Genomic DNA, 25,187 nt, shown 5'->3' with positions numbered 1-25,187 from the left:
GTGTCTGAGTGAAATTTAAGGGATTGTGACACCAGGACAACTAGCTGTAGCATCAAAGCAATTCTGTTTTTAACTTTAAGCTTTACTATTCTGCTGTCTTTTAATTCTGTGACACACTTCTAACTTTTTCTTCTGCCTTGTTTTTTTCAAAGACTTCTCACCTGATCTGTTGAATATAAATGCTTAGAAATGCTTTAGGAGACGGAGGAAAATACAACAAGCTGCATGCTTCAGGCTGCAATGCTTACTCCTCCTTACGAGGGGACATGAAATCTTATAGTGAATTTGAGTAACATCAGAGAAGTTATTTGCTGCACTGCTTAATTCAGTTTCTTAGGAAAAAAGAAGTCTGTAGACATTGTATCTCACCCTCACAACAGTTTTTGAAGTTGTTAAATGCTTTCAAAGTTAATTATAATATTTCCGTATGTTTTGTATGTTTTCATATGAATGTCAAAGAATCAGAGTGGTCACGGTTGGAAAGGATCTCAAAGATCATTGGAGCACTGAGCAGGCTGGCAGAAGAGCTTGCCAAGCCACTCTGCATTACTTATTATCAGTTCTAATTTAACCAGGGCACCCCAGATAACAGGAGATTTGCAAGTGTGGTGCCCACCTTTTAGAAGGGTCAGAAGGAGGATCTGGGGAACAGTGGCCTGTCAGCCTGACCTTGGTGACCTTAATGCTGGGGAAGGTTATGGAACAGAGTATCTAGAGTGTGATGATTGGCACATACAGGGCAGCCAGGAGATCAGGCCCAGCCAGAATCTCCTGAGGAAGCAGACAGTTCATTGCTTGGACAGATGAACTCTGCTGGGCAAAAAACTGTCTGAATGGCTGGGCCCAGAGTGTGGCAGTGAACGAAAACATCCAGTTTTCAGTCTGTCATCAATGCTGTTCCTCAGGGGGCAGCATTGGGGCCAGTGGTGTTTTTCTTTAACACTGATCTGAACAAGGACATTGAATTCACCCTCAGTCAGTTTGTGGATGACTCCAGGCTGGGTGGGAGTGTTGATGTGCTGGAGGGCAGGAAGGCTCTGCAGAGGGATCTGGGCAGGCTGGATCATGGCCCAGGGCCAGTGGTGTGAGGCTCAACAAGGCCAGTGCTGGGTCCTGCCCTTGGGTGACAACAACCCCAGGCAGTGCCACAGGCTGGGGCAGAGTGGCTGCAAAGCTGCCACAGGAAAAGGACCTGGGGGTGCTGCTGAGAGCAGCTGAACATGAGCCAGCAGTGCCCAGGTGGCCAAGAAGGCCAATGGCATCCTGGCCTGTTCCTGCAATAGTGTGGGCAGCAGGAGCAGGACAGGGATTTCTGTCCCCCCTGTACACAGAATGGGTGAGGCCACACCTCAAATCCTGTGTTAATTTTAGGCCCCTCACTCCAAGGACACTGGAGTGCTGGAGCATGTCCAGAGAGTGGCAACAGAGCTGGGGAAGGGTCTAGAGAGCAAGTTCTTTGAGAAGCAGCTGAGGCACCTGGGGCTGTTTAGCCTGGAGATACGGAAGCTCGGGGGGACTGAAAGGAGTGTACAGCCATGTGGGGTCGGTCTCTTCTCCAAGGCAACAAGTACAAGAGAAAACAGCCTCAAACTGCACCAAGGGAGGTTCAGGTTGGACGTCAGGGAGAATTTCCTCGTTGAATGGGTAGCCAAGCATTGGAATGGGCCCCCCAGGTTGGTGGTAGAGTCACCTGAAGTGTTCAAGAAACAGCCGGATGTATTTAATTTACATGATGGTATTTATTCAAAGGTTGGACTTAATGACCTTGGAGTCATTTCCAACCTTAATTCCATTATTCTATCTAGTTCCACCCCCCCGTCACAGGCAGAGATTTCACCAGTAGACAAGGTTGCTCAAAGACCCATTCACTCTGTCTTTGAATACTTCCAATGATATAGCAGCCACAACTTCTCTTAGGTGCCCAATCCATCTTTTCCACTGTGGCTCACATGTCCTGTCTCTTGCTATGGGCTGGTGAAAAACTGAAGGCATACTGGAGTGAGAAACAAGCTGGAAGTACGGCAATGGACAGAGACAGAGGTCAAGTCTCTCGAAATGCAGGTGTTTTTAAGTGATGTGAGCTGTATGAAAAGTGCATGTATTTCATTTTGCATGGTTTTCAAATATAATTTATACCCTCACTGAAAAAATTGTGTGTTGTCTTCTAAATATGAAACTATGTGTCTGGAAATAAAGTGTGTTAGACAAGTCATTAAAAAAAGTAATTAAAAATTACAAGCTTCTTGCAGAGACATCTGACTCCACTTGATGAAGTGGGTGGTTTTTCTTCCCAGCCTGTAAAGATACCAGAGCCCATCTGTTTCCGAGATTCCCTAAGATCTGTGGGAACCACTTTGATGCCTCTTCTGTGTTATCCTGAGCTTCCACCTGGCCTCTGCCAGACACTTAGCAGGAGGCTAGGAGTTGGATCTTCCAAAAAGAGGATTACTGCCCTTGCCTGCATTCTTTTTCATGGCTATAGCCCTCTCAAGATCAGTGGCTGTATCACAGGCATGATGGAGGCCTGATGGGGCTGTAGATGGGACAAAACTGAGGGATGAAGGAAGGGCTACCTGAAGGCTACCAAACATACACACTGGTGAGCTTGGTAAAATAATGTCATTAGCACTGGGCCTGAAGCAAGTAGGTATTGAATAATGCAAATAATACAGATAACTGACCTCCGTTTGAATCCTTTGAAACTGCAAAGTCCCGAGGAATGCGAGGTCTTCCTACCAAACCCTTGGGTGAGGAGCAGGAATAGGAGCGCGACCGAATCCCAAACACTGTGTATTCCTTGGAGAAATTGCAGCAAATGAAACCTTGTGTCACTTTGAAATGCATCAGGAACAGAAACAAAATAAATCAGAAACAGCTGACGACTCAAATCATTTTCTTGGCTTCAAGTGGACTTTTTGACAGCTTAATGTGAATTCTTAGGAAGTCTCTCATACTTCCACCATGATAAATTTTTACATACTACAGGATATAAGTTGTGGGTGCAAGTTAGACTAAGACACTAAAAGAAAGCTTACATATTTCTCCAATTTGGTAACAGCAACATCCACACAGTATTGTTGGCAATTATTTCTGATGACCAAGCAATCTTCTTTTACCAAGGAAGGCAATAATCTTAGTACTTTAAGACTTCTAGAACATTCCATGGAGACTTTGGCCATGCCTTGGTAATTACTGATATCAGAGTTTCCAAAGAAAGGAGTTGACCTCTTTCTCTTTTCTCTATGTTGTTTTTTGATTTTCATCATTATTATATTTGAAAATATTTTCCAGCTACCAAATATCTCAACAGTAAGACTTGAAAGGTTTTAATTTTTGAAACATAATTTACACTTCACATTAGCCTATTTCTAAAACTCCTGTAAAGTGTTTATCTTACTTTTTTTTAAGGTAGCCCTACCAGAATTCATGCTTGTGCTGAACTCTTTTTCTCCCTTCATGTAATCATTTGGTGAAGATCAGATAAAGTTCTACAGTGGCAACAAGTGCATCTAAAAAATCACAAAAAATCTCTGCAAACGAGATAACTCTATATATGTGTCTGAATATCCCATAAATGGTACCACGGTCTAATGAAAATTAATGTAGACAGGATGCTTCAGAAAACCATAACAAAGAGATTTACATGGATCAATGGACACCCCAACTGAGTTTTTCCAAGGTTTTATTTAAAACAATTTAGAAATTGTTTTAAAACAGGCAGCAGGCCAGTTTTATACTTTACAAAATATTATTCTTTCACATAACTAGAGCTGGTTAAACATCTCCTCACTACATATATTTTGGTTTAAAAATGCTGATTCACTGAACCTGAACCATTTCCTTTGAAACACTTCTGATAAATGGTGTGTTTTTTAAATCTGAGGCAAATCTCTGATGGACGTTTTCTTTCTGTGGTTGCTGCCCAGCCCTGGCACAACCAGGCAGTTCCAGCCTTACAATTCAATGTGAGTGGTCTCTAGAAAGACCAGGGCTGCCAACTGGGAACTCATCTTTTCTCTTCAGATTCGGATGTTTCTCGCAGAGTTTGTGATTTACTTAAAGGAAAACAACTCAAAGCACAGCAGGATCAAATACCTTGGGTTGCAGACTGGTAGGTAGGTCCAGGCCATCTCTGCTGGAAGCCATGGCCTCTGAAGAGCTGAGGGGAGAGTAGTGAACATGGGATCTGTCCGACACACCTCCACTTCCATTGTCTACTTCAAGGTCATCGAGACTCGAACTGGAGAAGACAACAAAGTCTGTCACTTCCCTGAACTCCTCATTGCAATTTACCTTAACTTTAATGCAACAAGCAAAGACACAGCTGAGTCCTCTGAACACCGACAGCCCAAACCACCATGATAATGTCAGGTAAACATGCACTGGGGCCTCTCTCAGGTCTCAGTCACTTGGTCAAGGTACTCAGTTTCTCTGTCCAGGACCCCTCTGACACAGTCCCATGGATCTGCAGAGCAGATAACAGCATCACCCATTATCTGCATACTTCCACCACAGCAAGCCACCTCTGGACTTTTAAATATATGTTTAACATCTCCCAAAAAATGAGATTTTGTTTTTGTTCCATGCGTAAACCTGTCTCACTCCAAAGAACATAAGGAGAACTGAGACAATAAGCAGAACTGAGTGAAGCACCTCAGATTTCAGTATCAAGATATGTGGGTGTAGATGGATATTATGTGCATGTGTGCCTTTAGAAGATATGATATGGCTGTTTCCAGACATATTTTCATCTACATCTGTGACCTCATGACAGAAGATGGAAGAAAAAAACACTAAGAAGAGATTTAAAAGGGTCTTGAGATAGTTTATGGGATATTTAAAAACATAGAGAGCAACAAGCAGACTATAGTTTATGGGATATTTAAAAACATAGAGAGCAACAAGCAGACTGAAAAATCTATGTCTAAATCAATATGTAAAACACATAGAGACTATTTTATTGGCAAGGGTTCCTGAATAGGAGAGTGTATTAAGATTGCTCAGCAGTATCAGAGTTTCCCAGGATGAGTTCCTGTTACCTGCAAGAGCAAGGTCGTAGTCTCTTCATCAGAATGACTGGAAGGAATGGTTGACTGCTTGCAATAACATTCCAGCCTTACACATAAAACTTTAAATTATGTGTGGTATTTCTAAATAGCCAGAGTTCCTACCAGGGATAATAGCAAAAAAATTCCTTCACACACCACTACTTTTTACAAGCACAAATCTATCACTACTGTCTGAAACTACTTCCTTATTACAATTCTAGAGACAATATTTTGCAATATTTCTGAATAACAGCCCACGTGACATCTCAGAAACAAGTAGATAAATGCATTGTCAATTATCGTCATACGTTAAAATTGAAAAAGCAATGCATGTCTATGTAAAAAAACAAGTATCCATGATTTACTGTGGTAACTTCTCCAGGGAACTTTTCCGACATAAAAATCTGGTTTAAAAATAGAATTACATACTGCTGGTCTTATTTTATGTGTAATATTTGGATCACTTACATATGTCACATGACATATCAAGGCAAATCACATATCTCTGAAAATTTATATAGACTCTAAAAGTTCTCAATCAGGTACCTAACTAAGATCTTAAAAATGGTGGGGCTATCTAAAATATATATAGGATAAAAACGTTTCTGACTACAGGTACAGTATTCAACATGATATCCCTATATTTAGCAAGAAACCAAACCAAACTAAACCAAACCAAACCAAACCAAAACAAAAAACCCAAAAACCAACAACAACACAAAACACCAAAAAAAGGGTTGTGAAAAACTTTGTCTGACGTTCATTATATTATCTGTGTTAAAGATTCCTCCTAGTGGAACTTTACCTTTGTATATAAAATTCAAAATTAAGGTAGAGAAAATTTTTATTGCCCAGCTTAAATAATAATTGTTTGACCCTTCTCTTCCTTGCTGTTTTTATACAGATCTGATGTTCTACCTCCAACTAATCTTAATATCCTTCAAAGGTGGGATCAAGATTCAGATTTCCTCCTATGTAAAAAGGAGTCTCATCTATTCAAAGAACCAATAGAACATTTTCATCTAGAAAATTTGTTACATTAATTTTTAAATAATTTGTAAAAAATCTAATTTTAACAAGCAAAATTATAGTTCCATCTTCAAAGCTTTCTGCATTTCTGAAACTATTTGTGTTCAGACAAATGGCAGCAAACCAGCACTGGAGAAGAAAACAGTCTGAACCTGACATAAACAGCAGCTACACTCTTCATTGCATCTTTTGGGATAAATACCTACACAATCAGGAATAACATGGTCCTTCTACAGGCCTATTTAAAGACTTGAGAGATTCCCAGAGACTTCAACATATTTTTGACTGTTTTCTTAATGGAAAATATAACTGAGAAGAACCACAGTAAAATTCTGCTATCTGTTAAAAATGCCACAATGGCAGTGACACTGAATTTTGTAGAATATTTGCATACAAGAAATAAAGGTACTAAAATATCCATTTATTAAGAAGACACTTTGATGTGTTAAAAATATGTTCATAGCTATTTTATGAAAACAGATTCTTAGGGCAGTAAATACTAGTGACAGAAAACAGAGATTTTGCCTCAATAATACTATTTATTATTTCAAATTCTGCTTCACCTTTTAAAACAAAGTGGTTATAAATAATTCTTATTATGGCCTCAGCATCAAGTGAATTTCATACCTTCTTCTCTTCATGTCAGCGTACAGTTGGCCCCGATCCTTAATAAATCCATGGGTCTTGAATGGAAGATATGAATCTGCTACGTACAGATGAGAAGGTGAAATGGTATGTCTTAACCCAGCATTTTCTTCTTTTTTTATTGGCCTTTGACTTTCTTCATTTGGGAGGTACATAAATTGATCGTTCTCCTCAAGGGAGGGAGATGAAGAGCTCTTAGCCACCAAGATTGAGCTGGTGGGATTCAGACACATTTCACTGCTGACACCATCTCCATGAATGTAGTCAGTCTTTAAGTCTCCAGCCTGCTGGTAAAAAATGAGTGCTAGTAAGAGGCAACAACAAGACATATTGTCAGGAAACAAGGACCTGAGGAGTTTGCCATTTTTTTTATGGCTATATATTTTGTGGGATTTTTCCCTATTACCTTCTACTTCACGTGAAATTAAGGCAATTTACAAGACTAAGAGAATCTAGACTTTGCATTACTTTTCCCCCTAATTATAGCAGCAATGAGTTGGTATTTCCAAGTCTTCTGAATTTCTCAGTCATATTTATAGCTTTTATTAAATTTACTGATACATATATTTATAGATTTTGCTAAAAACTACCTTTGAGTTGAGCAAAAAATATGCATAATACATTAGTGTGGGAGACATAGGGAAGAGAATTCAAACCTTGTGCAATTTAATTTGGAAAAATCAGCCTATACATCATGTACTTTTAATTTTTCAGTACCAGTTTGAGATTCCTAAGCTTTGAGATACATATATATGACCTGGAACAGAGTTTCCCTAGAGGAGGAAGGGAAACTATCCTTATTTTTTGCCATTGGGCAATACAGGGTCTGAAATACCTCTCCTGTTGCTCAAAGACAAGAATGGATTTGGGAATTCTATTTTCTCAGGTACAGGGATCAGGGTTTAGACTCTAGGGACAAATAATTCTTTGAATTCCCTATTGACTCTGCAGAAGATACTAAAATACAGTTCACTGTTAGTCTTTTAGCTCGAGGCAACAGTCATGTAATTAGATACTGAATAATATTGAAGACTCACATTGCCACTTAATCTCCAAAAAACACCTATATAAAAGCAAGAATAAAGGAAGGATTGCAGGCATCTCCAAAGCCCTGATCTTTCTGATTGCTGACTTCCTCTTTTCCAGTTCCTCTAGAGATGTGCTTTCATCCCCATCTTAATTACATTTCTCTTAGTGAAAGACAGGAAGAACTGCTGGCATTGTTACAGCAGCCCACATTTGCATTCAAAGATACAGCACATGCAAGCCTGGAAATACCCTGTTGTGCTGAGCACATGACATGCACGAAGGTAAAACACTTTTCCCAGGTCTTACACAGCTGTTCCTCCCTGAAAAGACATTTCTGTCAGGGCAGTGTTCCTCCTTAGCACCAGAGGGACGTTCTCCAGCAGCCACTCTGGCTCCTGCTGAGTGGTGCTTAAAGGACAATTTGGCCCCAGTCAGAAATTTTAAAAAGTAGAATGTGGCCACATACTAAGCAAAGGTTAACAACCTAAGCTGAAAGCCCCCTGAGCAATACACTTGGGTAACATCTCCATCTGTGATGGAGGTGCACTCCTGCAACTCTGTCCCTCCAACCTTGATATTGCTTAAATCAAGGGTTCAAAGACTGCACTTTATAGCCCCTGACAGCTGCTCACTCATGGGTCATTATTACATATATTCATCTCTTACATTTGTCTGTAATACATATTACCTCTCTTCAGTGCATTTTGAACCCACTCAGTCTCTGACTTAAAGTTTCATCTCACTGTTACATGAACTGAATCTGCAGTGAATGCAGTGGGTGAAGTGTTTCAAGGAATAGGGTAGGGACAGGCAGGAGGCAAAGAAAGGGGGGAAAAATACCACTCTTGCAAAATCTCAGACTTCTAATATTATCTGATAATTTCTTACTCTTATATTCCAGCTTTCAGGCAAGGGAGAGCCCAAAGCTGGTTAAAAATAAGTAAATCACTTAAAGCATCACTGAAAAATAGCTACACACCACCAGAATTTGGCATCTGTTTAGCTAGACCCAGCCACTACACACATGTTGTGACTAGTCAGACTCATGCCCCTGGCCTAAATTATGGTCTCTGAAATTACAGAGGGCAGATTCCAGGTGCAACACAGTGATGTAAAATACAATTTTGTATGGACACTTAAGGTCATCTCCAGTTTTGGTGACAAACCAGAAATGGGAATACTAATCAGGATCTCCAGAATGCTCCATGACAGTTGTAGGACAAAAATTCACCTTTTTACCAGTATGTTGTTTTTGTTGAGCCTCTAAGCCTCTCTGTGAGTTTATAATTTAACTTCACAAACATACATAAGAGATAGTAATACCTGCCTTTGAGTTCTTCCTGCAGGCTAGGGAGAATAATTCCTATAATTGACTGAATCTGTTAAAAGATACTTCATAAAAATGTTACGAAATGTAGCTGAGAAGAGTAAGATATTACTGTTTTAATTTAGAATTTTATTCATTGACAACATACCTCTGCTGACAGATGCAGAAGATCCTACTATCATGCCAATAAAATAGCAGAAGATGAAGAAAAACTACCCAGAAGTTCAACCATAAACTTACTTGGTCTACTACCATGCAGTTTGCATATACTTCATCACTTCCACTCAGCATGGGAGAAAGTCTGGTTGCAGCAAAGAAAGTAGGGGGAGACTTCAATTTCCTGAGAACATCAAGGGTAGAGTGTCTGTGCTCTGGAAAATAAAAAGTATGGGAAAATTTCCATTAAATCTTATACTGTTTCTTTCTCATGTATATATGCTACCATAAAAATGGCAAAGTTAAGCATTGAGCACCAAATCTTACATTACAATTTGACTAATATTTGTGCAACTGCACCTAAACATGCTCATTTCGTAACTGCTCAACATTTGCTGTATGTTTCAGGAAGCCTATGGCTGACAAGACTCTCAAGGGTACAGAATCATCCACATAACTAAAAAATAAATGTCCCTGTATTTTGGTTAGCAAAATATATCTTCTGCCTAAGAAAGAACTTTGCAGAGATTTGTGGTTGCAGAAGAACACAGGACAAGATTTATGGGCTGGGAAGAACTATGCATGATTCTGCCTACACATTAAATACCTGAATCTGATATATTAAATAAATTAAATACTGTTACATTTCAGTCAAATAATGATTCTTCTGAAGCATTCTACCTACTGGCAGCCACATAAATACTAATCTTAAACCAAAAAATCAAATTACTGTTCTTAAAACAAAACCAACCAAACAAAAAAACAACCAAACAAAAAAAGAAAAAAAAAAACTATAAAATATATAAAATATATAAATGAATATTAGTGCTATTTACCATTAATACTGCCTTTACAGAGTAACAGTAAGGGTCAAGCAAGGCTTGATCCATTGAACAGGATGTTTAAGATGAATGCCGCATCTGATCTGCTTTTGACCAATTTCACCAGAAATTATTAACAGAAGTCTAGAGTTTAGTCTTCAAAAGTGGGCTCATGACCACAAATATTAAAGAAAGCTGGATGGGCTGTGTCTTTGAGCAGCAGAAATCCTGTCCTGCAGGCTACTTCTCTTAAAGCTGGCTTCAAGAATGAAGACCACATACCAGTTCAGCATTTGAGCTTGTTTATCTTCTGAATGTAAAACAAGTAAAATTTAACTAAGCAGGATTGTTGCAGACTGTGTGAAAACAGGCTAAAAAATATCATAGTCATAATGTAGTTTTTCTTAAAATGCTGTAAGTCAAGCATTGCCATTGGAAGTGATTGGAGACACATTAGCATAAAAATGATGTGATAGAGTAAACTGTTGACCCAGAAAAATATCCAAAATCAGACCACTCAATTAATTTAATTTGAGTTTTTATGTTATTGAATATTATTTTTAAAATCTCTTTTATGCTACAACAGAAATTTATTTTCTACAGAGATGCAAAGGAGAAGATACTACTAAAGGCTTTCCTCACACTTTATCAATAAAGCAACTTAACTGCTTTTGGAAGGTCATAGAGTCATATAGCATGGTTTGGGTTGAAAGAGAAGTTTAAAGGTTATCTAGTCCAGCCTGTGCCATCTTTCCCAGATGTCCCAGCCCAGGGGCATCTTTCATTAGATCGAGTTGCTCAAAGCCCAAGATGTTTATAGGCATTAGATTGCAAGAAAATTCCTAACAAAAAACCACGACTGGATTAGAACAATACTTGTTAAGGTCTGGTGCATTTGTTACTTCGAAAAAAAAGTCCCAGACCACTGCCAAATCTGCAATGATACACCACAGCTTTCATATAATTTTGAGATGCTATCTCATAAAGCCTAAGAACAGTAACCTCCATACTTAGAGAAAGGTGGAAATTATCATTCAGAAACGGCACACTATGGTTTCAAGTCCTGGCAGCCCTTGTGGGATTTCATACCATTAAAGCACCCTTACACATCTCATTTTGTTTCTCTATCCTGCAAGAATTTTAACATGGTTTTAGTGGTTGTCACATTGAGAACTGCTAAAGCTGCAAACCATTTCCTTATGTCTGACAAGATCCTTTGTTTATAAGTGATATAAAAGCATTGTTTTCTACAGCAGCTCATCAAACTCTGGCAGCTCGCACTATATGGAAATGTGATTTGGCAAAATTGGCAGTACTTTCTTCTAGCAAATGAGGCTTTCCAAGGGTTGGTCTTAAACCAACAACCAGGCAAAAAAATGAGTGTCAGACTCTCAGTTTCCAAGGGTGGTGTACATCTCCAGTACTGAGCTGGCAAAGATTCAACACATACCCCCAAAAAACAGCCCAGGCATTAGGGATTCCCACATCACAGTGCAAACCTGAGCCTAAGAAGTCAGTTTCTTTACTTCAGCAACAGTCCCCACTGCTGGGGAGCAGTAACCTCAAAGATCAGGGGGCTGATGTGTATGTCTCAAACACCAGTGGACACATAGCTGCGGAGCCAGCCAAGCATTGTCAGTAATGACACGCTGTGAGAAGGAACAGGATGTGGCTCAAGTAGGGCAACACTCTGAGACAAACGTCCTTCTTCTGGATCCTGGAGATAAGCACAACACAATACAGCTGAAGTGCAGGAGTGAGGTCAAGAGGTAGGCAGGGACTGTAGGGGAAGAGTCAAGACAATCCAAGACCCCCAAAGCCCTCTCACCCAGTTTCAGAGAGCTCTAGAAAAACAGACTGTGGGCGATTACTCATTTGTATAAAAAGCAAGAAACTTAGCTCCAAGGTGTGAAAAAAAACCTATATAAACAAACATACTCCTCCAAAGCTGGGCTGTACGTGAGTCCCAGGACCTTGGAAACCTCACTAGCTGAATTGACACTGAAGTCAGGACTAGCGATTTCTCTTTCTCTCTCCCCCTCTTTAATACATCTCCCTCTCTCTCTCTCTTCCCTTTCAATCCACCTCTTCACCCAAAACCCACTATTGTGTGCTTACAGGAGGACATCAGGAACTACCTTATAACAGTTTCTATGCCATGTTGTAATTTAATGCTAAAATTTTGTAAGCTTTCAGGTACTCTCATTTACCATTCATTTTGACCATGAGCATCTATGAGCATCTTGGGTGATCTCTTCCCCTTCAGGGTGTGTTGTCACATGGGGTCTTCACAAGGCCTTAGTGGACTGCACATCCCAAACCAGAAAGAACCCAAATCCCCTTTCTAATAACATGCTACATTATTTTAAAATTCCTTACAGACCAACAACATAAGCAACAAATTCTGGAGAAAGATGCTGCAAGTACAAGCTATAGCAGAATAGGCTACCTGCAGTATCTTTGGCCTGTAAGCCTTTATTAATTATCATCATTAAATGCCATATGTTTTCCCGGAGATGCTCCAGTTAGTCTGTTGTTAAATGTGAGATGACTAAATAAATATTCATTGGGGTTTTAAATGGTGATAAATTATTTTGGGTTTCATAGAATCATAGAATTATGTATGTTGAAAAAGAACTTTGAGACCATTGAGTACAATGGCAGCCTGACCCCACTCTGATGCCTAGTCCCTCTATTTCAAATGTGTCCAGGAATGACAACATCAAACTAACTTTGTAACATGAGAAGTTTAAAGCCTTGCTGAATGTGAGGGAGAGCAATATTAATTACACATTGACTGTGCTAGTAACTTATTTCCACTGCAAAGGCCCACATAGTTTAAAAAGTGACAAAATCATTGCAAATGTCCAATCACACGCTCCATTCCTAGAACTTCACTAAGTCCCACCAGTCTCCCTTGCTGACTGTGAGTCCTCTTGATCCAGGGTCCATCAGCAGACCCTTCCCTGCAGGTTAACATGGCAGCAGTAACAACTCACTGTACTGTGTACTAGCAGTAATGTACAGCAAGGCTTCACTTGCCTGAAAGATGAAGAATATCAACAAAATCCCTTTTCAAATAAAATATCTCAAAAATCTCTCCTAGGCATTCAAAAAGGTTATTCACATTGCAGATGCAAAAATTCAGCATAGTTCGTGAAAAGACAGGACTGCCAGAGCAAGCTGGCAAAGATACCTCCAGGAGAGTTTAGGTTCTGTCAGGTATTGGAAATGGATTTCAAGATGCTTACTTACTAAAGTAAGAAAGACTTGAATAGAACAGAAGAGAATTGGCTTTACTACTGGAACAACCTAGCAAGCACAGCTCAACAAGCTAATCCTTCTGGCAGAACTGAACACCCTTTGGCTCTAAAGTGTGATCACAGAAAAAGAATAAAGACATGCCTCCTTTAGAAGGGACTGGGGCTCTCTGCCATCTGCCTGATAAACAGTCAAGATAAATCTGTATTCTTTCCAGCATGACATTTAAATAACATAATCTCCAAACATGGGTAAAACAAAAGACCTTGATCAAAGAGTAACTGGGCACAAGTTCTCTAGATCTTTTCTAATATTGTAGAGTTATACAGCAAGGGCTGCACATTTTATAAGCCACAAAGTTTATACAAATTCTGTATCTTAAAGAAAACACGATGTCATCATAGCAATAATTAAAAATATGTTTTATGTTGGTCTAAGAAAATGTATAGCCTTGAATGTCAGAAAATGGCAAGAACACAGCACTGATTTTTTTTTCACAAAAATCAAAACTTAAGATTTTTTCACAGGGGAGCACACAGCAGAAGTGCAGTTAAATACATCAACATGACCAAGCCAGGAGCCCGGAAAGAAATTATAAATTCCCTTCTCTAGATACAATGAATAGTTTTCAGACAGCTCATCACATTTACCCCCAGCAATCCGAGCAGGAGTTAATGTATAATTGGAAGTCAGTGAAAAATACAGACAGCTAAGCATATGGGTCATGCAGGGCTGCCTATATACTGCTCTGAATCCAGGCCACCTGAATTTTAAGAAAGAAGTTCCTAGCATGAGTCCAACTGAAACAACATGCACATCTATAGATATGAACCATACAACCAGTGTCATGGAGAGAACTGCACCCTTAATTGAGGTATCTTAGGTCTTCACTCAGGCAGCAAAACTACTCACGACAGCAAAACTAAGCAGAATAACCCTTGAGAATATTCATAGATGGTAAATTTTGTAGGCTTTGAAGGGCTATTTTCATAGATGAACATCTAACTGTATTAAACCTACAAATTGGGAAAAAAAGCACTGTGTTACCTATATACTGAACAAGGAGGATCAGGCATATAGATGCTGGAAAATAATGCCAACATATTCAAGATGTAGTCCTAAAGTAGCCACTAAGAATAAAAGCACTTGTCAGTCTGACTTTGTTCTTGGTTGCCTAAACATGGGCTGTAAGAAAGCATCTGTTTTCAAGATGGGATTCACAGTCCTGATTCCCTCCCTTGAAGAAGGCACCTTACCTGCTACACAAATGAATATACAAAGAGAAGAGAGTTGGTGTGTCATTTTATAGAACAGTACATCAAAAAAAAACAAACTTTCCTATGATAAGGGATGTTTGGTTTCACTTCACACCTCTGAATGGTTGGACTGAGTGTGTAATTCCCTGCTCCTAGTGTAGCAGGACAGACTCATCAGAGACAGATATTCTCAGCACCCCTGACAATTTTTAAAGCTACTAAAAAGTTTGGCAGAGTCACTCTCTCTGATCAGATAGGACTGTGCAGAGAAAGGACTATGCCTTGTGACAATTTCACATAAATAACAAAATAAATACCTTTGGTGTCTTGCAGCAGCAGGAAAAACCTCTCCCTCCCCTCCCCAGTCCACTCACTAAGACATAGTCATGTTCACATTCTCTGTATAGCCTAATTACCCTTTAAATATGCCATTCCCAGCAGCTTCAGCAGGAGGGGGCAGTCTGCAATGCACGTCTCAAAGGAAGTCTGCACTTGGCTCCTGACAGACTCCAGGAGTTCAGGGGAAGGCCAGTGACTGCACACCCATTCTGAAAGGTTCCTGAGCAGTGATGAAAACTAACTTCAGGCCTTAAAATATGAAAACACTGATGTACATGGTGGGAAATGGTGTGTGATAACTTTGACTCTCCATTCCTAAGACTGGGACAGTCTGCACAGCTCCCTGGCCTCCCAAGAGGATCAACCCCTTATCAGGATACCAACAGCCTGATATTTCAGAGGGGAAGGGTGGAAGTTGAAATTTCATAGTCCAAAACAGCAGGAGCAGGTATAAGATTTAATGATTCATGGAGTGGCTGGAAGAACCCAGGGCTGTTTCCTGCCAGGCACTGCAAGCCTCTTTCTTGTTCACTGAGACCTCAACGCCATAGGAATGAAATGAAGCCATGAACTAGGTGCCCCACACCTGCATGCCAGAATCACCTGGTCATGTTCAATCACTTGCAGAAAAAAAACACAGACCACGAGCTTAGATCATGAGTCTGCTCTTCCCTTGCAAAGGCACTCCTCCCACTACATCAACACACAGAATTTCAATTCCCCAAGCACAAATGAACCCTTGAACTTTACCACTGAAATATGCACAGGTACCCAAAATAACTTCTTGCTCCAACAGCCCTGTGTATAAGGTCAGCTGTGTGTACAAGCCACATGTGTTGGTATACTATTAACAGGGGTGGAAAATAAGATACAGTACTGTAATATACAAACACCACATAGGTATCCAGCACTTTACAACCAGTGGAGTATTTAAAAAAAATCTGTCTAAACAAAAGTAAATGATGGAGAAGTGCACAGCTACAGTATTTACAGATAAAATGAGCCCTCTTTTGAGATGGAGTAGACACATCCTGTGCAACTTGCAACTAATTTCATCTATGCAAATTGCATGTGCATCCATACACACTGCAGAAACTCCTGTGTTAGTTGGGAAATACTGGATTTCCTCATGAAAAGAAGGAAAAAATTGAGGAAGTGCCTTGCACATTAAAACATGTTCTGTACACGTTTTTCACTCTAAAGTCTCAGTCTGTGTAAAAATTATTCTCTTGGCTTACTGAATTTAATGGCATTCATACATCTTACTTCCCTGATTTTGTTTTTTCCCTTTCTGAAACACAAAAAGACTCTCAGTCCTATGAAAGAAAGGAGAAATCATATATTTTTTGTCATTCTTTGTCTTCATTGTTTTGCTTTTATATGTAGTAAAACCTCTTCTTTCCTCATTAAACCTTCTGATCATAATTCTTCCTTACATAAACTTACCAGTCAGTGTCTTTGAGCCTCCTTAAAACCACCCTTTCTCATACTGACAGCATTCCTAATCCCTACCTCCCAAAGATTTCTCCACAAAGAAGGATAATGTCTAACTATGCAAAGATAGTAACTGACTGTTTTCACTTTCTCTTGCAGAAAGCAAAAGATTTTTTTTCTTCATTCTGGTATGATTTTTCTCACAAATGAAAAAAAAAAAAAAAATAAACCTGTTAGCTGCTGAGGCATAGTTGAACTACCAAAATCTCCCTAAATGAAAATAACTGCAATCAGCATAACTTTTGAAGCTGCTGCCTTGCCATGCAGCTCCAGGGTGTCAAAGTTGTTCAGTGAGAGCTACACATACATCAAGAAGAAACAAAAAGCCTTAAAAGAATAAAGAAATAAAAACAATTGTAAAGAACAATATGTAATCTGGAGAAAAAATGCTTTCTTTTTACTTAAAGAATTCAAACTCCATTAATCTGAAAAGGCATAAAAACAGTGAGGTGGACTTTTGAAAGAAAGAAAATCTTCCATACACAAGCTGTTTACAGAGCAACCTACATAGAAGCAGAAAATGAAAAGGAGGCAGAACTGTAAAGCAAGAGTCATTTAAGAGAAGATAGCTTTTTCTACCTGGTTTGGATGCCCTTCTTCGAATCCTCATTTTAGGTAAGGAAGGCCAAGAGTAATTAAAAGGTGAATCAGAGTCTGAGTCCATTTTTTTGCTAAATCAACAGAGAGCAGATTCCCAAAGTTGCACTTTGCTGTTCACAATAGCAAGCCTAAGAGTAATGTGGAATAAACGAATGGACAAAGAAGGATCAAATTGCCCACTAAACACAGGGGAGGGAGAAGCTGTAAATGTTTGCTCTCTTCAGGCGTCCAGGCATGTAGACAGATCAGGCTGCAAATATTAAAGCAGAAGCAAGAAGGTTAAAGTATGAGAGCTTCGAGCTGAGCTGCTGCATCGTGGTCCAGAGCTATTTGAAAGGTCACTGTGTGCCAATGAATCATTAACTCACCTTTCCATTTTGATGCAAATGAAAACAATAGGAGCTGGGTAAGGAATGAGAAAATACTTCTCAAAAGCAAATAAACTATTGCAAAGTTCTGTTTCCATGTTAAAAGTGGGGTTAGAAGATCTCAAATTAAGGTCAAAAGCTGGAACTAAAGAAGCCAAAGATGAGCACCAAGCTATGAGCACTAATCAATCTGCTGGGCTCTATATCACTCCAGAGAAATACCCCTCCTCTCAGCGTTTATAATTTTGGCAGACCTTGGGATGTTGGAGCTGGAATAGCTGTGATAACCCACTGAAAATCTGTCAGTCCCATCTTTCTAGCTCAAATGAGCTTAAGGCTTAAGTGTCATGAAAAAAGATTACACTGTCATTAGAGGAGCATTTTTTCCAATAATATTTAGTCTGCACAGTAATTTCTCCTTCACACAGTCACCAAGTTAGACAGTGAATCATCAGGATTTTGTAGAGCTGGCACCTTTACAGCTCTGGCCTAACCTCACTGCAATGCACAATACAGCTAGTGACTAATTTACAACAAATCTTCCATTCTTATACAGTCTCCCTGAACAACTCATAGGCAATTAGTATTCAGTAGGAACTCATTATCCCTTCCCCCAACATCTTTACGCTACACAAACTACATTTTTTTTTCAAATATGTGGCTATATTATATGTGGCTATTCAAGAGCTAATACAAAAATAACATGTCCACAGTTTCTTAACCAACTCCAGCAAACATTTTTTTTAGTTACCCTACAATGTATGTGGTTTTGTATTCCACATAAAGGAGGAGAGAGAATGTGGACCAGCTTAAATGTCAGGTTTTGGAAGATGATGACATTTGAGCTTGTTAACATTCCTTACTTCACTTCAATTATTTTTCAGGCTGCTAGGGTCTGCAGTGCTACTTCTGTATTATGTTTCAAGTGATTCTTTGATCCACATTTCAGTCAGAGATAACAATGTATTTGTTGAAGAAAATAGTGCAATTCAAATGCAAATTTAATTCAAAACCCATTAGAAAAATATCCATCATATTTTCAGGGATAAAATAATTATACAAGCCCTTCATAAAGTGCACAAATTACACAAAACACAGTTGAAACACATCATTGTTCTGCCATTCCCTTAACTGAAGTTCTGCCAGCTTTGTTAGGCCTGAAAAGAATAATTCACCCCAGACGCTGGAAGCGTTGGACTTTCACTTTAAATATTAGACAGTCAGAGAGGCTTTGTTTGATTTATATGTATAATTAACAGCCCCAGGGAATTACAACAGACAATGGAAAATACAGGGAGGATATAAATCCATGCTTTAAGCATCCACTTCAAAATATCTCCACTCCCTGGAATGTCAGGTTCAAGTTGCACTGATAAATCCCCTGGGCATACAGGAACGCAGGCACTGACCTACTCCTGCCCACCTGCACACCACCCAGGGCACTTGCCTGCCTCCCACCATGGCCACAGCTTGAGAAAAGGACAGAGAATTGCAAGGAAAGCCTTCCCAACTGCTCCAACAGAGATCTCCCCTCTGCACAGCAATTTTCCCTACAGGAGAGTGCCAACCGGATCATTGGATATATTTAATGCCAACCAAAATAAAAGTTTTCATGTCAGATATGCACAAACAGCAGTGCTCCATGGACAAAGGGCTGTCTAAATTTAGAGAGCTGTTTTAAAATTTCTCACCTTTAATTTCATCAATTATTCTTTTGTTCTATATTATGAGAAATGGTAAATTTTGCTTACTTCTGCGATATCTCCACTTGTGCATCTTTTCTGCAAATCTGGCTTTTTTCACTTATAGATTTCACTTATAGATATAACTAAAACAACTCACTCTCACTGGTCTTCCTGGACTTCCGTTTAGTCCAGGGAGGGGTAACTAGAGCTGAACAAAGCACTCACCATGAGGAAATGCAGCCAATGTATTTAATGGCATTAAAATATTTTACATGCCGAGACATTTACTTTCCTGAATGACCTCTGTGCACTGCATAAATGTTTGCCCTGACTGCTCAGTTGTTGCTTGTCCTCCCCGCCTTAAACAAGCCACTTTCATTTAGCATTCTAGCACAAATGAGTAATTAAGACTGTTAAATAATTTTTCAACAGCAGGCCTATTATGTAATTCTCAGAGGATCAAACAACTAAATTTCTGCAGTGATAAAACCCTGATCATGCACTTCTACTGTTTATCATCTTTTTTTTGTCAGGCTTTTCCCCTCCATACTGAAGCCTCGCCTGAATAGGATCTTGAATGGGAATTTGTCAATTGCAGTCTGAAAGTGCAGATAAATTATCAACCTTAACCCCTACTTTTGAAGGGTTAATTGAATACCACTCACATTACTTGCTCTGTTTGGGTCTTGTGAAAGGGTTCTTTTTTTTATTTGTAAAGCTCCTTTATGCAACCATGAAAGATGTCATGCTGTTCTTTGCCACAAAGAAGGGCTTTGCCCTACAGTCCTTGACCAAAAATATTTTGTTTCTTGCACTTTGTAGGATGATCCAACACACTTTTCACCTGCCACTCCTTCTTTTGAAAGTACTGGCATTTCCAGGCAGCTACCGCCGAGATCTGGCCCCTTACAAGATAAAAAGTGCTTTTTGCTGGAAAATATTAACCTCACTTTCCACTGAAAAATTATTTTTCATTATATATACCAAGGTACAGATGTGAAGATAAAGAGCAGCTGTAGGGGTTTATCTGTATTATCTAAGGCTAACGCTTTTGATAAATAATGTAATGCCTTAAATTCTTTCAACCAATGCTTACCAAAATACATTTATAAAATCTAAATGTTTTTCAGAGATAGTACAGTGTATTGTCTATTGTCTGACCATTCCTGTGGCTCATGGCAAGACAGAAGGAAGCAAAGGAATGTCACCACATCCGCAGACTCCATGCAAGAGCACTGTTGCCTCCCTGCACGTGCAGTGAGCAGCACTGTGGTACTGTGTGGGTGGGCTGCCCTTCCCCAAACACTGCTAAACCACACCTGGCAGCTCTCTGTCTCAGGCAGAGTGGAAGGGGACACCTCTGAGCCACTGCCCCCTCCTCTGATGGAAAAGGGACATATATGGGATGGAAAATGTCGTTAACAGCTCCACAAACAGAGCTGGAGAAGGTCACTTTCGGACACAGATAGGATGAGAGCTGCCAGAACAAAAGCTCTACCAAAAACATCCTGTTCACTTAGCTCTAGGAAGAGCCTCCCCTGATATCAACAATGAAATTTATTTCCCCCAGCTTGATACTGTCCCAGGCCCAACAGAGCCTGCAATCCTTTCCCAAAGTACATCAAAGTGTCCGATGAGATAAAGTGGTGTAGAAGGAGTTAGGTGATCTTTGCCACTGGTCTCTGTGATCCACAGGCACGCGTGGCTTCCCTACCTTCTTCACTGCATTGTTCTCACTAATTAGAGCATATCTTCCCACAGGGAGGATCAGACAATATACCTAGACAAACTATATGCTTTACCCTACAATAGACTTAACAAGACTCAGCAAATATGAATTAAAGGCAACTAAAAGGAAAACATTGCCAAACAGATGCCAGGCACCTGGCACCTCCAACTGTAACACTCTATTTGCCCACAACAATGATGCAATGCAGACTGTGGCTGTCAACATCTTCATAGGTCATGAAGGCTGGTTTGTCACAGACATTAGTTGTATCATTTTTCTTCTTTACTAAAGACAGGGATCTTTCTTACGGAAGTTTATATGGGAATAGTTAGAAAAGCTTTGCTGCATTGCTATTATCTCCCTCCCCCTTTCCCAAATCTTTGATGAACTGATCACTGAAGAACAAAGAACCAAGCCCAGAATCTTGAGATCTTAGTTGATAACCTCTTCCACTTGTTTTTGCGATCTTCATTATTTCTAAGTTTCTGATGGAAGATTCAGACAATTGGTTTAAGGAACTGGCCCATTATTTTCTTATTTTGCAAACAGGTCTCCCACAAGTAGCACAGCAGCTTGGGGTTTAAACTGTTCAGCAGTGGATTTCAAATTGTCCAGGCAGGCAGTCACTGTCCATTACCACTACCCAATGTTATGGCAGCATTGGGTAGATTCCATCTCCCTTTCCAGCACCCTGTGGCAGCCTACCCACACTGCATCACCCACAGGGGATCAGATCTGGGAAGGGCAGGGAGGGAACAGCGCAGGGGAAGGAAGAACACAGAGTTTCTTGCACTGCATGACTCCCCTGCAAAGAAAATTACAGAACCCCAGGATGGGAGGTCCTGGGAGGGACCACAATGATCACCTGGTCCAATCTCCCTGCTCAGGGAACCCAGAGAACATGGCACAGGATTATGCACAGATGATTCTTGAGTATCCATAGTGAGGGAGACTCCACACTCTCTGGGCAATCTGTTCCAGTGCATAGTCATCCACATCCACAGTAAAGAAGTTCTTCCTCAAGTTCAGGTGGAACTTCCTGTGCATCAATTTATGCCCCACTGCCTCCTGCCCTGTTGCCTGGCACCACTGAAAAGGATCCTAGTCCATCCTGTTGACACCCACCCTTCCATAATTCACACACATTAATGAGGTACATGCCTATTTTCCATGCTTTCAACCCTGATGAAGCCACAGGTTTCAACAGGGTGAAGGATCATAACCACTCAGCATCACAGATCCTCTTCCTCCACTACAAATTTAAAGCAGCAGAATTTGCACTCCCAGGAAAGTACAGTCCTAGGTGAATTTGGTACCAAAGCTAGCCACATTCTGACATGAGATTAAATGGCCCTGACCAACAGTCCAAAACCTCTCACTCACATGTCTCCCTCATGCTCTGTTATTCACTCTGTCATTCAAACAGCTGATGACAAAACTCATATACATTAGGGACCTCTTTTACCATAACAAGCATATCTTATGTAGATGTTGTGTTGACAGATAACAGAAATAATAATGAAAAATATAAGATAATGATACAGTGCTAGAATTTTGGGTAAATTTTTCATTTACTTATTTGTGCCATTTTTGGACACTAGCCTGGACAGGAGCACAGAACATCTGCTGCCTTCACAGACACTCTGCTGAGCACAGCAGAGCACCCTATCCATCTCCAAAAGCACTGTTCTAAGACACAACAAGTTTACTGAAACACTCTGCAATTAGGGCAGGCTGCAGGAAAAGCAGAGACAATTTGTGTGCACTGCTTTCTGGATTGCTTTAAGCTGCCAGTTCAAGAGCTTTTATGCTTAACTGCATTTATTTCCAAATGGATTTATCTTTTTATCTTTCCCAGGCAAGGCGTATGGAATCACTTTGTTGCAGCAAACCATCCAGACTGAGAGAAGACCATGCTATCTAAATTGCTTATATGCTATTTAAATGCTTACTATTCCCCAGCAGATACATTTCTAATTGTATTGTGAATTACTAAACTAATTGCTAAGGCTACCTTTTTAATATTTTCTTTGAAGGCAGGGTGGCAACTACGCTTAGAATATCCTGACTCTTGAATGCCCTGCTTAGAATGACTCTTGAAACAACCAGCAAGCAAAGCATACATAGAGATAATTTGCCTAAATTATCTCCTTGTCCAGTATCTATTCAGATCAAAAGACTAGCTCAGAAATACAGAACAAATGTGGGTGGAAAGTTTGTGGGTTTTTTTGCCCAGTATCCTGATGGAAAGGTCCCTGATGAAAATAAGAGATTATTTGGAAAAGCCTGAGGACTAAGGGATTAGTCTTCCTTGTTTCAGCTCCATGGAGGCCTATGAGAGCAGGAACAAGGAGCATTCATATTGCCTCATGTAAAATCATACCAAATTTTGATCTGGTCCTTGCTTCTACTGCAATTGTGCCAATGACTTAGTTATTGAGTCTACACTCACACTGCCAGTCACACTGGCAGACTGTGATGCCAAAAAGTCCATCAAAGACCCACTTCATTAAAAATCCAATTTTTCCATGTTTCATGGAAGACTTTTGAGGGAAGGCTGTCTCTTGGGAAGGAAGAAAGCTGAGAAATGCTTCCTTGTGTACACACTCAAGACTACAGTTGTTTTCTTCACAATGTATTTCTGTGTTATATTTCACATTTAGAGAGTAACTTGACATCAGATAAATCTCAGATTGCTCATTTATGTTAGCATGAAATGAAACTGGGCAGAAGACAGTCTGGAAAAAAGGTTATTTAAACAACAAATTTTTAAAAGTGCCTTTATGGAGGGTTATTTTGCTGTTAAATTGTTAAATTTGTTTGGGATTTTAGGCAGATGAAGAGAACAAGTTTTGGGATACCAGAAACCATATGTTTGTAGCTTGCAGATTTATCTATCTTTCTTGCTTCCTTTTGAGGTTAACTTGAATTATAATGCCTCAGAAAATCAAGAGTGGAGGAAACGCCAAGCAACAAGAACAAGCTTGTTTCAGTGTCTGATGCTGCTTCTTCTAAATTTCTCCGTAGATTTTTAATTAAACTCAGTGCAGGCTCACATCCCAGGAAAATTTGACTTCCCATGTCTTCTGCAGCTCCTAACTGTTCTGCAGTGTTCAAAATTGCATTGTTTATAGACATTCCAAATAAATGTGAATACTTTTACATACTGAAACATGTTTTTATCTTTTATCTACTGTCATGTTTAAATGCTGATTAAAAGTTGTTTCAGAGAAAAGATGAGTGATATGCCCAAAATCTTGCTAGAAATCTGTTAAGGAGGGACACTGAAGCAGAAGTCTGTAGGTCCTGGACTAGGACTGCTATGCCAGGTCACTCTGCCCTTCTCAAAGCATACATAAAGACAGGATGGAAAGCTGCCAGAAAAATATAAAAATGACTGCAAAAAGAAAAGATCTGCACAGCCTGACTCTGAGGACTCCAGTAACTGTCTCAAATAGGCAACACTTAACTTTCACTCTTACCTATCAGCAACCATAAAACTATTTCCTGTACTTCCAGTGTCAAAACAGACACTCTTGACTCCAAATGCTTCCAAATGCAAACATTCTGTCCTGAAAAACCCAGAAGCAAACAAACACAAAAAAGGAACAAAATACATGACCACAGTAATTACAAAAATAATGATCTTACACACATAACAAAAATTGCACCAAGGTAGAACTCCAGACAGCAGGATCATGCTTTTTACCATCCTGAAAGAAAAAAAGAATTCCACCTCTTTTTAAGTCTTACCCACCATGGTGAGGAAATTTAATCAAAGAAAATAACAAAACAGCAATTCTGAAACCAGATTTTTCAGCAGATCTTAGTACAGGCCCACTGGTTTACAGAAAAGAAAATCATTACAGCATTTATATTCTGTTCCCTAAACTGATCTGTGGTTAAATGGGGATTTCTGTGGAATCATGAAAATCAAAGGGCAGACTCTACTGAAAATATTTTGTAGCTACCTGGTCACATAGTGAACTGCCAAAAAATTTGGCATCGATAATTTTATCTCTAACAAGACATGGCTTCCAGGAGTTTTTCATCACTGACAGAGCAAACAGAATAAAACAGACAGAAACCACTAGGCTGCTGGGAGTATAAGGAGGAGATAATGGAAATTATTTGAAAAATTATTACCATCATCCTTTCTGGGAGTTTAGGAGGGAAAAAAAAAAAGCTGCATATCTTTGGAAGAAAAACTGGGTGTTTGGGTCACTTTTCTTAATGGAAAAGAGAAACTTTTTCAACTTTATAAATGGCCCTGTGAACATTATCTTTCCCAACCAGCTATGCAAAACAGGAAGGAATTACAAATGTTTGAAAACCCATACCCTGCTCACAGTGCTACATGTCCAAGAGTAACAGCATACAGCTGTCAGCTCCTAGACTTT

The 25,187-nt window shown here is 39.6% G+C and overlaps 1 protein-coding gene across 15 annotated transcripts in view; it reads right to left on the bottom strand.

Moving 5' to 3' along the window:
* Positions 1-25,187, bottom strand: part of ARHGEF28 (Rho guanine nucleotide exchange factor 28) — a 109,284-nt gene that overhangs the window by 44,774 nt on the left and 39,323 nt on the right. For 12 of the 15 annotated variants that reach the window (XM_079329969.1, XM_079329979.1, XM_079329977.1 and 9 more), the window contains 4 exons: positions 9,319-9,449; positions 6,705-7,009; positions 4,096-4,240; positions 2,682-2,796 (listed from right to left, as the gene is read on the bottom strand). In XM_079329969.1, the coding sequence (XP_079186095.1) occupies positions 2,682-2,796; positions 4,096-4,240; positions 6,705-7,009; positions 9,319-9,449 (696 nt within the window). Of the gene's footprint in view, positions 1-2,681; positions 2,797-4,095; positions 4,241-6,704; positions 7,010-9,318; positions 9,450-16,984; positions 17,189-25,187 lie in introns of those variants that run through there. The other 3 variants (XM_079329976.1, XM_079329982.1, XM_079329974.1) reach the window with 2 other exon arrangements.

The sequence above is a fragment of the Erithacus rubecula genome (assembly GCF_903797595.1).
Source record: "Erithacus rubecula genome assembly, chromosome: Z".
In the NCBI taxonomy this organism is placed as follows: Eukaryota; Metazoa; Chordata; class Aves; order Passeriformes; family Muscicapidae; genus Erithacus; species Erithacus rubecula.
The sequence above is the reverse complement of the archived record's forward strand: the minus strand, read 5'-3'. Positions and strand labels throughout refer to the sequence as shown.